Below are 13,723 nucleotides of genomic sequence, written 5' to 3'. Positions count from 1 at the left end.
AGCAGCTTCCGAGTGCCTTTTTTTTTTTTCATTTTCTTTTTGAAAAATTCCTCCTATTCAAGCCTGCTGCTACAAACAAGCGCCTGGCCTCTCACACAACTCAACTCTCCAACCTGACCGGGGACTATCCTGGTCAAGGTCGGACTGGGCCCAACTGTTCCCAGCGAGTGTCGACAGTCTCGGGGCGGGGGGGGGGGGGGGGGGGGGGTACACGCCGCCCCTGTGTGTTTGCCACTTTGTCCTTATTCCCCCAGTGACTTCAAGCATGCAGGTCCATCCTGGTGCTGCTCAAACCTTGTTCAGAGGGGGAGGGAGCCGTTGACCTGGCTCTGTCCCAAGAATCCTGTGGCAGACCTGGCAGGTGGCAGGCCTGGGGCTACAGCCGCCCTGTTCCCCTTGTTGGTCCCAGGGACCTTATCCTGAAGCATTTCCCTTACCATCTGATTTTTCAATGTCCTCTACAGTTTTGGCCTCCAACCTTCATATATGCTGGGATACCATTGGTTGTTCACTCTGTTCCTCAGAAGATCGGCCAGGTGTTCCACCCATGCACAGGGAGAAGTGGACTCTGCTCTCACCTGTCTCGTCACCATTTTCCTACCCAAGAGACCTCTCATTCAGCCACGTTTCTGACATCACTCCCCAAGTGCATTCTCATTTCCTGTTTGACAACCTCACTTGACAAGTCATATTCTTAATCAATTTTATTTTATTTTTTTAAATTTATTTATTTTTAGAGAGAGGGGATGGGAAGGAAAAAGGGAGAGAAACATCAATGTGTGGTTGCCTCTCACATTGATGTACCCCACTGGGGACCTGGCCTGCAACCCAAGCATGTGCCCTAACTGGGAATTGAACCAGCGACCCTTTGCTTCACAGGCCCACACTCAATCCACTGAGCTATACCAGCCAGGGCTTCTTAACCAAATTTTAATAATCTGATGCAATACTATGTATGATAAGTAAATTTTATACCCTTTCATGTCTAATAGTATTTTATTCTTTCTTCGTGTCTGTGACTTTTAAAAAGTTTACATTTATTAATACAAAATAAATTTTTTTTGACCTTCAGGTCTTTCTCATTATTTTCATGATAGAAATGTCCGGCAGTCTGACATTTTGTCTTTTGTAAGTTTGTTTTGTTTTGTTTTTTCCCACTGGATAGTTCATGATTTTCCTTTAACCCTTGAAATTCTAAAATGTAAAAAATTATGTATTTAGAAATAAATCCTCTTCATTAATTTTGCTAAATATCAGAAAGTTTCATTCTATGTAAAGATTTAGGTCCTTTGTATCTGGAAAAATTTCCCTTATTATTTGTTTTGGTTATCTTCCCCCTTTATTTCTCTACTTTTTTCTTTCTAGCATTGTTACTTGATGTTGGCCCTCCTGGTCTATTCTGTGTGTCCTATCTTGTCTACCATATATTATATTTCTTTGTATTTTTTAATTTCAGGGAGACTTTCTGATTTAATTTTCCAAGCTTTTTGTTAAATTTTCCAGTTTTTATCACCATTATTACCTTTATAGAGGCAATAGCTTTTCACTAAGGATTCTAAGTAACCTTTTTGCTCTCACAGGAACTTTCTCTACTAAGTCTATGATAAGTTTCATTTTGTTTTATTCTAGTCCTCTTTCTCTTATTGTAAGATTTCCTCAGCTATTTGCTGTGCCCTCCTCAACCTTGTTCATTAGATACTATAAACCATCTTGTTTCATCTCAACACACATTTATTCGGGCCTCCTTGAAACTCTCCCATATTACACTTGGTTCTTGCAGTGTTCTCTCACTTACCTTGCTATTTTCCTTTATAAACTCTTCAGAGTTTGTAATCTGAGGTTTGTCAAATTATTGCATGTGTGTATATTTCCCCCTGAAAGTGTAAGTTTTGTAAAGACAATGAATATACCACAACACAGGCAGTGGATGACTATTTTTGCATTATGGATTGAATTAGTGAATATTGATTGAAATATTGAAAATTTGTGGCTGGGTTCAGTAAACAATAAAGAGAGTGTTATTTTGCTTTCTTTGTTATTGTTCCTGGAAGTATACATATTCTTTAGGGTTACGTTTCTGAGAGGTTCTTTGGTCCACAGCAGACTTTGGATACTCAGGGTTTCCTAAGTGTGATAAAAATTAAGAAAACCTTCAAAACCAGTATGTCTTCAAACAGAATGCTTCTCTGCCTATGTTTTGGCTTTCTCAGAATACTTACAAAATTTTATATTATGGAAAATCAACTATGTGAAATGGTAGAGAGGATAGTGCCATGTATCAATGGTCTAGCTTTAACAATGATCAACTTATGGGCATAACTGTATGCCCACTAATTAATCCTACATGCTCACTGGATTATTTTGAAGATAATCTCAGACATTATATATTTTTCTCATAAATGTTTTGTGAAAACCTACAACATAATGACTTTTTAGAAACATAACATGTCATTAGCACACCTAAAATTACATAAATAATCCCCTAACACAGTGAGTGTTCAATTTTTGTGTCCCACAAAAATTTTTGTAACAGCTGTTTTGTTTGAATATGAGTTTGAACAAAGCGTAGCATTTGGTTGATGTTTCTTCAGTTTTCTAAATGTATGGTTTCTCTATTCTCTATTTTTTCTTGCAAGCTATTTGCTGGACAGACAGTTGTTTGCCTAGTAGAACTCCCCCTATTTCGGATTTTGTTGGTTGTGTCCCTGTGATGTCATTTACTATGAGATTTGTGCCACGTTATTTTCTGAGAAAATAACACTAACACCAATTATTTACACCCTTTAGCTACTATGTGTGAAGTGCTTGATTGGTAAGACAAAATTTAATCCTTCAAAATCCCCTAGTTTGCACGTGGTAAGTACAAACCTGATATATTTTATGTAATTTTTAAATTATATGACTTTGAAATGGTATGATAGTGAATATTAATAAAGCCATACTTTATGCACATGCTCTGCTTGCTTTTCCCAGTATTTCATGGGAACGGAGTCTGCATACAGCAGCATTTGTGTATTTCTGGGACCCTGGGCATAATGACACTCAGTATGACACTTACATTACAGCAACACACACACACACAACCTCCAAAGTGTGGAGTTCTTACCTCATGAATCATTAAAATTTAAAATTCTTTTCAGCACATTTGTGTATTTTCAGATAACCTATATATTTTTCCTTATTAATATTTTTATTTTGTACATTTGGGATTGTAATTGTTGGTCTTTTGTTTTCTTTTGAAATGCACTATATTTTAGAGTAATTTTCGGTCCACAGGAAAATTGAGCAGAAGATGCAAAGATTTCCTGTATACCCTGCCCTTACACGCATAGCCTCCTCCATACCAACACTCCCAACCAGAGCGGGGCATTTGTTACTAGTGATGAACCCACATGGACACATCACTATTACCCAGAGTCTGCGGCTCACATTAGTGCTCGTTCTCGGTGTTGCACATTAGATGGGTTTGGGCAGATGAAGAACGACCTGTGTCTACTATCATTACAGTATCGTTCAGAGTGTTTACTGCCCTAAAAATCTTCTGTGCTCTGTTACCTACTTTGTCATGATCGTCTCTGGTTTGGATACCCTGCATGCAATACTAATTCCTAGTCTGCATTTTTAATTACTCTTTTCTATCTCAGGAAGCTTTTTCTCCTTGAATCTCTCCCACTTCCTCCCGAAAGGAGACCCATGTAAAAATCTGTTGCATATAACATACCCTGACTAAAAGTTTATGGGCCATAAGGAAGGGATGTATCTTTTATCTCAGAGTAAAAACTTAAAGTCATAATTATAACTTTTTGGTCTAAAAGTTCTCTTAGCAACCTCTTCACCAGTAATATGTCGCTGACTATTATACCCTATCTATTGTCTCAGTTTAACCCAATCTTAGTCTCTCTCATTCCAGTGAGGAAAAATTCCTCCAATTAATGCATGAAAAAAAATTCATCGATACCTCCATGTTTGAATCTCCTCAATTGTTAAAGGGATCAAAAAGCAAATGTGCTTTTCATATAATATGGTACATTGTTTTTAACAAATTAATTATGTATATAACTAGTAATGTTTACTTTTTTAAAGTTTTTATTTTTTAATTACAGTTGACATTCCATATTATCTTATATTAATTTCAGATGCACAAGATAGTGGTTAGACATTTATATAAAAATATGAAACACTTCTTGACTTTACAAGTCATCCTTCATGCTAATCTCTGTACGGTTCCAATTTTAGTGTATGTGTTGCCCAAGCAAGAACTAGCAATGTTTTCTTGTGTATTTGCATGTGATCTCTAAGGCACTGCTTGTATATTAAGATTATTCAAATTCTGGCAATACCTCTGCATGGTATTATCATTCCCACATTGTGAGTGAGAAAAATATGGCTCAGAATATTAGACACTTCCTAGTGTTACAGAGTTTAGAATACCAGCTATAAGGTACCGAGTCCTGGATTTGAATTTAGGTTTCTTTGTACTGAACTATTCTGTATCATTTACTATGTTAGTATTTATCTTTTTCCCCCAGTTACATTTCAAGCTCACTGAGGCATGTGACATGAACAGGGACAACCTCATACATTTTATAACCCTTTTATGATGTCATTACATTATAACCCACGTAATGCATGGACTCAGTAATTAGACTGGGAAGACTGAGGCAACGTGCTGAACATGATTCAAAAGGCAAAATGGCTTCAAGTCAGGTCACATACATTCTCGAGAGTAAGGCCTTGGACACATTCAGAACATCCAAAGAGGCCCTGGCTGGTGTAGCTCAGTGGATTGAGTGCAGGCCTGCGAACCAGTTCAATTCCCAGTCAGGGCACATGCCTGAGTTGCAGGCCAGTTCCCAGCAGGGGACCCACGAGAGGCAACCATACATTGATATTTCTATCCCTCTCTCCTTCCCTTCTCCTCTAAATATAAATAATTAAAATTAAAAAAAAAAAGAACATCCAGAGAATCCATTCTGTTGCTCCATTTCTTCTGTAAGGGTTTCCACTGGGAGACTGAATCTAAAGGAGGATCCAGCACCCATAGCTACTGCTTGCTACATTATCTTAACCATGTTGTTCTTCATCCCTGCTGACCTGCTCCCCCACACCACCCTGCCCCACAATGCTTTCTCTCTCAGAGGCTCATGCTTCCATAGCCAGGAGCAGAGAGGGCCAGGGGGTTGGGCATATTGGGCTGATCTGCTGCTCCCAGGGTGCACAGGGACACCCAGGGATCCAGTGGGCCTGGCTTCAGCTTATCTGCCTGGACACACCCTGCAGCCACATTCCCCCTCCTGTCCCTAACATACTGTGGTGGCGCAGGAAAATCTACCTGGCTATATAGTAGGACTTCATCTGGGAGGTGAGGCAAACTACATCTGTATTCTAAGGACCCAAAATATATCTGTGGTTTTTACTCCCATTGCTTTCCATTTGTTACCAAGCTTAAGTAGACAAAGTGTTTATTCCTTCTCAGATACATGCATTAGTGTCGTATTCTGATGCTTCCCTGCTTAACTTCCATTTATTCTCCTGCCTAGAGAATTCCTATCTCCTCAAGGGGAAAGAGGAGAGAGGAAAGCTTCTATTATCATTCATTTTCTTATAAATTTAAAGTTGTGGAATTTATTTTTACTTTTTAATACCAAAATTTTTACATTTGGTACTTTTGAAATTCAAATTTTCTCTCTTCTCTGTCATAACTTTTAAAAGCTGTATTACAGTAAGTATGGACTTCCCTCTTGTTCTTTATGCTGCTACTATAACAGATGTACACCTATGGCACAGGGTACATATTATTTTTATTGATGCCTCAAATGGGGGGGGGGTGAGTGGCAGTGGCCAAGGGTGGAAACCACATGAAGAAAGAAATATTTTTTTAAAATATTTTATTTATTTCATTTTTTAGAGAGGGGGAAGAAAGGGAGAGAAACATTGATATGTGACAGAAACATCGATTGGTTACTTCTAGCATATCCCCAACTGGGGACCTGGCCTATAACTCAGGCATGTGCCCCAACCAGGAATTGGACCAGTGACCCTTGGGTTCATAGGGATCCCACTGAGCCACACCAGTGAGGGTAAGAGAGAAATCTTAACCCCATCTAAGATATCAAAGTATTATCAAGCTATATTCGGTTGCTCCTGTGTTACTGAGCATGAAATACGATCTGGAAAATAAAGTCAAAGGGGCCTGAAGCATAAGAGTTTGCCATTTTTAGCCATGGTCCTAGTCAGCCCTGTGTTAAAAGAAAGGAAAAAATTCAATGAAAGACCTCATAAAGGGGATTTATTGCTGCCATGGACATCAGGGTAGCAAGGAATTAGGTAGATGGATGGAATATCACAGGGATTCCAATGGTAGGTAATGACTGAGAGAAGAAAAAATAGCAGGAGATGAGGGGCAAACTGCAGCGGTTTGTGAGCTCTGAGAGAATAGCAGCTGGAGTCCCAGAGAAGAGATAAGAGGAAGGGTATTGGAGGAGAGACAGAAAACGATGAACTTGGTCAGAGAACAGTGCTCGGTCATCTAGCACGTCCACTCTTCTCAAAGACTGTCAGTGCACCTGCAATAACAGGGTGGACATGAGATCCGTAGGTCGTAGGGGATCCTGTGATAGCTTCATGCTGTTTTACAGTTCTACAGCTTTTCAAACACAACTGTGCCCACAACCTCTCCCCACTTTCATTCCTCCTGTACTGTGTCTCCAGGTCCCAGTTCTACCAAAGCTGAATCCTTACCTTCCCTCCTGGAGTGCAACTCACAAGGGCCCTGGGTGTCTGGAGCCACCCCCTGGGCGCAGGCCCTGGATAATGAAGACGGTGCCCACCACGATGCCCACGAGGCCAACGGCCAGCCCCAGGGCGCAGACCACAGTCTCTGTCAGCTCGGACATGAGAGCTGGGATCTCAGGCTCTGTAAAAGTGAAGTTGTGGAGGTCAGAATGTAGAAGGTTGATTCACATGCCTGTGTGTAAGATGGGAAGGAAGGGGGGTGGTGTTGGCTCTACAAAGATTTTGTGCCATGTTTAGGGAGAATAATAGGGAATATCATTAGAAATCCTTGAAGTGTAGAAAACAAGCTTTGGGATATGAGGTTTAGAAGCTAAAAGGCAGGATGTTCTGACCTGACAGAGAAAAGAAGGCACCGACACACATGGAACTCACACACACCCCAGTGTTTCAGAAGTGGCCCATCCAGGCCCCAGTGCTCCACCCTGCAGTCATAAATGTCGTCGGCAGAAGGGAGGAAGGTGAGGTAGCTGATCTTGAGGAAGGAATGATCATTCTTGGACAGGAAGCTGGTTTCAGAAACACCCTCTGTGACTGGGTGCCCATTGCTTAGCCATGTGATGTTGACCACAGGAGGGAAGATGTTGTCCACGGCACAGATGAGGGTGTTGGGCTGACCCAGCTCCACATGAGACTTGGGAAACACAGTCACTTCAGGAACCTCTATGATGAGGAAACAGGGCTAGAATTAGAATTGCAAATAGCACTGCCCTGAGGGTTCCCATTGCATCCTGGAGGAGCCCACCCACCACCGTGTTCCATTCTGCTTGTGAACAGTTACACACTGCCTGTGCTTCATCCTCTGAGGGCCTGCTTGCTAAGGTAGGAGGTCTACGGCACCTGTCCTTGAAGGATTCAAGGATCATAAAATGGGAGCAAGAATCTTTGTATTACATAGAAACGTGATTTGTAGGAAGTGGGAGGATGAGGGTTCAGCAATTACCGTGAGAAGATCTGGGGACTCCTTGGAAAGGAGAGAATTTTATAGAGTAGTGAAGGGTATCTATTAGAGGCAAGAAGGGAGTGAGGCCTGGTATGAAGGGGCAGATTCATTTGGTGAAGAGCCAGATTGGTGGACACATACCATTGACAGCCGCAGTAGAGTTGGAACGTTTAATCATGATATCCAAGTTGTATTTTTCTGTAGCCACGTTTCTCAGTCCACCCTGTGGGTCAAAACTGCTGAATGTGCTGAGCTCAGGCAGCCGCCAGACAGTCTCCTTCTTCTGCAGGTCCACGAAGAACTCCTCGTCTCCGTCAAATTCAAAAGTGAACTGGCCAGAGTCACTGTAGGACTGGTAGACGCTTGTGCCATAGAGAGCAACGTGGTCAGCTGATTGGGGGTGGGGAGCAGGGAGGTGGAAAATGGAGAGAAAAGGATCTTATTAAACCAAGTGACAGAACAAACTGACTCTAAAACATTTTGATCTCCACCCTCCGCAGAGGTTATAGACAATTCCCAACGCCTGCTTCCTCCCCTTGGTTGTCCAATTAGACTCCAGCCTGCCTTTCCATTCTAATGTAGGTTTCCCAGAAACAGAATCTCACAGGCTTGTTTACTTCTGTTCCCTGCCAGCCCAGCGCAGTGCCTGGTACGACGTGGGCTTATGATAGATACTGTGGTGGAATGAAATAAAGAATGAATGAATGATTGCGGCATTAGCTTTGCTTCCCAGACATTCAGCTTCTCAGAGAATCTGTTTAATAAGTTTTTCTCTCATTTAATTTCTTCATCAGTTAATGTAGCACATTCATTGTTGTTTCTGTCCCCTCAGACCTGGCTCAGAGCAGGATCCTTCTATACAAAGAGTCCTTTCTCCCTTTTTCTTTTAAACCAAGGAGAGCACTCAAGATCTTATTATCTTAAGTTTCTTTAACTACTTTAGGGTATAAGAAAGTATGATAAGGACAGTGACAATATTACAAACTATATAAAACATAAATGACGCATCTAAGTTCTCTGTGTAACAATTGTGATTCTTAAAGGAGAGAACCCAATTTCCTCTAAGATAAAAGTGAAAATTCTATTAGATTTTGGATTTGTTATGTCTTACCCACTTTTTTCCTTGAAGGACATTATTAAACCTCTCCTTTCTCTGCCTCAGCACTTGGCATTTGTTGAGGACCCAGGGCACATCCTGGCCCTGCACTTCTCTGAGGGTGGAAAGCAGATGGGCAGCCACAGGCTGACTCTCCAGATGAGCCTGACTGAACAATTGGTCCAGACACATCTGAGTTGTCAGCATTTCCTCCTCCCACCCTTCCTTGTTCACTGAGTGCCAGCAGGGTTTCGGACATTGCGAGGAGCAGGGAGTGAAACATGCATCACGCATTGTCTCTGCCATCAGGGAGCTTATCCAATGGGGGGGGCGGCAGGTGAGTAAAGGAGCCAGTGCGGCGTGCTATGCTGAGTCCTCCACAGATACCTCATCTGCAGTCGGACCAAATGACATTATCCTTTCATGTTCCGGGTCTTTACAAAGGTCTGTTTTTCTCCCTGAAATGATCTTTTAGGATTTTCTGGACACATCCAGTTCATTTTGGAGGTTTTTGCTTAGTTACTAACTTTTTAGCTAGTTTCTGCCATTAAACATATTTTTGACCACGTTATGGTCTCCATCCCCTCCATCCAAATGTCCTTCTTTATAAGTGTATCTGTTCCTCATCCCCACCCAGCATGACCCACTTGGTTGGTCTCTTAAAAGGCCCTCCAGCAAAGCCTCCTTATCCTGGTAATGAATCTTCTGACTCCTTTTTCAAACACGAATATATGGGGTTATTCTTTTCATCTGGTACTTGTCCTGAGCAGCCAGCTGTTGCTGTAGAATGTCGCACTGCTGGGCCAGCTGGAACTAATCCACTTTCACAGTTCCAGCCTCCCTGGGACCCCTGTCCTGCTCCCCTGCACCACAGTCTCCGCCACTAATCTGAGCACCCTCTAGGGGGCAGACAGTGTGACTCTCATCTTTAAATTCCCAACACTTAGCTTTCTGTGCCCTCAAACTGTGTACTGAATGCGTATTGATTGCTATTCTTGATGATCAGAGATTTGGGGGAAGACCGACAGACACAAGGGTAGCAGAATCCTGTAAAAAGTAGACTCAGAGGTGACCAGGGCTGCATTATATGTGATCCCTAAGAACTGATGCTTAAGTGGCACCCTTTTTCCCCCATAAAACTTAAAAAGTCATATTTTATGACCATATTGGTATAAAGACAAATATAATCCAGGCTAAATTAAAATAGTTTCTTCTACCCTAAAAGTCCACTTTTTCTTCTAATTTAAAAAGAAATTTAAGTATTTTCATGGGGCCCTACAGGCATCTCAGGCCCTTGGCCTGGTGCCCACTGTGTTAATGGGTAAGTTGAGCCTGACCAGGGCGCCCTGGTGTGAGGGTGGGCGGGAAATTTGGACGTGCTCTGGAGAAGCAGGTCACACTTCTGCTGCCCAATGAAGAAGGAAGGGGAGCAGCCATGGTTAACAAAGTCGCTGAGGGTTAGAGTAACTAACCTCTATTTCACCTCCCCTTTGAATGATTTGTCTTTTCTGCTTTGGTTTTTACAAACCCTCTCTTCATGCCAGTGAAACAGTAGGAGAAAGAGCTAGAGATCGATCTGGGAAAGAAAGGGGGATGAAGGGAAGTGGGGACAGAGGGTGGGAAGAGGTAAACAACAGAGGTGGAGGGGCCCAGGGAACCAAATGGTGACTCAGTGCTCGCCCATTCTTCCTCTTACACTCCCTTTGATGGGGTGAAGAACAGGCTATTTTGGCTGACGATTTGAGATGAATATAATTTAATTCACCAGGTTTTCATCATAAAGTTCTCAATTTTAGGATAAATATATTTTCTATTAATAAAAATTATGAAGCTAACCTGTAATAGGAATAATAAGAATATCATTGAGAATTATAGGTCTTCTTTACTTAGGAAGTATGTCTATATACCTATTTTACTTGATTATTTGTGAGTGACACATAAGAAGTAACTGAGATTAAGTGAGGACCACCCCCACCCGTGCCGGTTCTTAGCATGGAAGTGTATGTAGATCTGAGAAAAAGAAAAGAACCCTTTTTTTTACAGCTACTTAGTATTCATGATTCACAGAACTCTTTGCCCCAAGATAAACTACTGGAGAAATGTATAAAAAGCTCAAAAAGTGGTTCAGCAAAATCTAGGAGCCATAGTTCATGAATTTTCAGTAACAAAACATCCACTCATGAAAACATCCCTAATATCTGAGGCAATCGTGCATGAGTGCCACAGAGCCTGGCAGTACAGATCCTCATGTACTCAGGATCCAATGTCAGAAGCACAGCAATGTCCTCGGTGCAGTGTGCTGCAACAGCATGGGTAGCAAAGGGACTGGGTTGTGGCTCTCATTTTATTATTTTTAATATAAATTTAATTTTTTAATTTTTGTAAAGATTGTTTTATTCTTGTTCAGTTATAGTTGTCTGCATTTTCCCCCACCATTCCCCCTGACTCCAGCCAAACCCACCTCCCTCCCTTCCTTCCACCCTCCCCGTTGGTTTTGTCCATGAGTCCTTCATGGTAGTTCCTAAACACCCTTCCTTGCATTGTACCCTCGCCCCTTCCCTCTAGTTATTGTTAGATTGTTCTTAATTTCAATGTCTCTGGTTATATTCTGCTTGCTTGTTTCCTTTGTTGGCTATGTTCCAGTTAAAGGTGAGATCATATGGTATTTGTCCCTCACTGTGTGGCTTATTTCACTTAGCATAATGCTGGGGGCTCTGGTTTTAAAAACAGGGAAGGACCATAATTTTTGGATCCACTTCAATTAAGAATGCCTTTGAGGACTATCTACTATCCAAAGCAAATCCACCTCTTTTACCCTCCAATTCTGTTTCCCCAGTCTAGTCCCCACATCACTTTGCAGTGCACTCACCCACAATGTCTTCACCTCCACAGAGACTCATCATGGAGATCAGGGCGAAGTTCCCCCAAATCAGAGCTCTGTTTAGGATCATCCTCTTCTCGAGGTGGTCTCAGCAGGTGCTGTTCTAAGTTGTAGAGCAATGGTGAGGATGGAACTGAGAAAGAAATCTAAAAACATGCAAACCAAACTCTATAGATCAGGATCTGGCCAATCAGAAAAATCCCCTATGGTGACACTTCAGTTGCCAGTTGGAAAGTTTGTAGCAGAGGCCAGGCAGGGACTGGGAAATCCCCTGGTTCTGACGCAGCCTCCACTCCGAGTGGACCTGAGGGAGTTTCCTGTGAAAGGAGGGAGGCCATTAAATCACAGTCTTCTCTCCATTGCGTATGCCTGCTGGTGGCAACAGGGGTGGGAATTTCTGAGCAGCCTCATGGATAGATGCGGTCATTACTAATATGGTGTCTTTCAGGATTTTCTGTGTTACAACCTTTAAGGATTCCCCTGAGCTGGTTCCCCTCCCTGACAGCCCAGCCCACTCCCCATTCCCTGGTCTCCATGTGTGGCTTAGCCGTCTTTCTTTTTGTATCCACAGTGCAGACAGACTCCAAATTTTGAGCTGACCCACTCACTCATCAAGGGAATCACTGCCTGTGGTAGCCAATGAATACTTTTGCCTTTTCTACTCATATGAATTGTGTTGATTAAGTTATTATTATTATTTCTTATACTCTCAAAAGGTCCAATATTTGCACCTGGGGCAATAAAAGGAGTTACAATGTAGTGCTGCCTATGGTAGCCACATGGTCTTGCATTTGAATTTTTCCTGCCTTGAGTCCTCTTCACACTCTGCGTTTTGGTGCTGCCTATGTACATTTAGAGGAAATTTGGGGACATTAGTCATATTAAAGAAAGCTCTGATGGCTCACTCCATGATTTTTTTAAAATTTAAGAATGTCAAGTAAAATAATGAGGGTGTTGCTGTGTTTTAGAAGATTGATTTCTTTCCCTTACTGGATTGTTTCATATTCTTTATCCTGCCACGTGAAATTTTCAAATATTTGTGAGGGACTAGGGAATGAGCTAAAGTCACAGGAGGGAGATATTTTGTTTCAGAAGAATTCATTTTCTGTGTGTCATGGAAGCCATGGATAATGGGAGCTCCATTTGGAGTCGGCCACTCTGTCCCTGTCAGGTGGCCCTCAGTTTCTCAGCGGTCTCTCTTACCTCATGGTGACAGTGACATGAAGATGTGGGAGGCAAAAAAGCCCTGCGTCTGGGAGCTTCCTGGTGCTATTAACCAGGCCTGGTGTTACCAGGAGCTGGCCTGGTACTCACAGCGAGGTTCTGGTGTTTTCTTGCTGGACATAAGCAATTTAACAGAATGTCACTGTTGGACAGTCACTCTGTGGCTATGGTGGGTCAACCCAGAAAATGAGGTCACTCAGGACTGTCTGAATACAACACACCTCTCTCCCACATAACATGAATGACTACTGCTTCTTTTCTTTAAACCTATTTTTATTGATTGATGAGAGAGAGAGAGAGAGAGAGAGAGAGAGAGAGAAATTTGTTGTTCGACTTATTTATACACTCATTGGTTGCTTCTTGTATGTGTCCTGACCAGAGATTGAACCTGGCACGTTGGTGCATCAGGACGATGCTCTAACCAACTGAGATACCCAGCCTGGGGTGACTGCTGCTGCTAATTTAATAACCAGTTAAATCTTTGGCTCCAGTACTGTCTTCCCTCCTTCCAGGTAGGATTCACTAAGATACTCAATTATAGAACTACCCTACCCCACCACCCATTTCCTAACAGAATCTAATTAAGAACAAAGCCTGTTTCTTAAATCCTTCTCAAGATCACCCAACACAAAACTTGTGAGTTTAATGATCAGTTTTATGTGTCAGGGAGGTTACAGTCCCTAGTTATTCAGTCAAACATTAATATTTTGAAAGGCAGCTGTGCTCACCACTATACTACCCAATGTTAAACATTAATATTTTGTAGATATAATTAAAGTTCATAATC

At 42.0% G+C, this 13,723-nt stretch overlaps 1 protein-coding gene and 1 pseudogene across 1 annotated transcript; both read right to left on the bottom strand.

The window, feature by feature from the left end:
* Window positions 1-4,166: 4,166 nt before the first annotated feature.
* On the bottom strand, window positions 4,167-4,260 carry LOC118999038 (uncharacterized; annotated as a pseudogene).
* Window positions 4,261-6,220: 1,960 nt separating this feature from the next.
* LOC118999036 (SLA class II histocompatibility antigen, DQ haplotype D alpha chain-like) lies at window positions 6,221-11,865 on the bottom strand. The gene is made up of 5 exons (XM_037063366.1): window positions 11,701-11,865; window positions 7,877-8,125; window positions 7,174-7,455; window positions 6,742-6,916; window positions 6,221-6,566 (listed from the first exon to the last, which is right to left on the bottom strand). The coding sequence occupies exons 1-4, from the start codon at window positions 11,780-11,782 to the stop codon at window positions 6,762-6,764; spliced, it is 768 nt and encodes a 255-aa protein (XP_036919261.1). The 5' UTR covers window positions 11,783-11,865; the 3' UTR covers window positions 6,221-6,566; window positions 6,742-6,761.
* Between the last annotated feature and the right edge of the window lie 1,858 nt (window positions 11,866-13,723).

This window comes from Sturnira hondurensis, unplaced genomic scaffold, assembly GCF_014824575.4.
Source record: "Sturnira hondurensis isolate 20B ecotype Veracruz unplaced genomic scaffold, ASM1482457v3 Scaffold0014435, whole genome shotgun sequence".
NCBI classification, from domain to species: domain Eukaryota; kingdom Metazoa; phylum Chordata; class Mammalia; order Chiroptera; family Phyllostomidae; genus Sturnira; species Sturnira hondurensis.
Note: the sequence above shows the minus strand (reverse complement) of the source record. Positions and strands in the feature narration are given on the sequence as shown.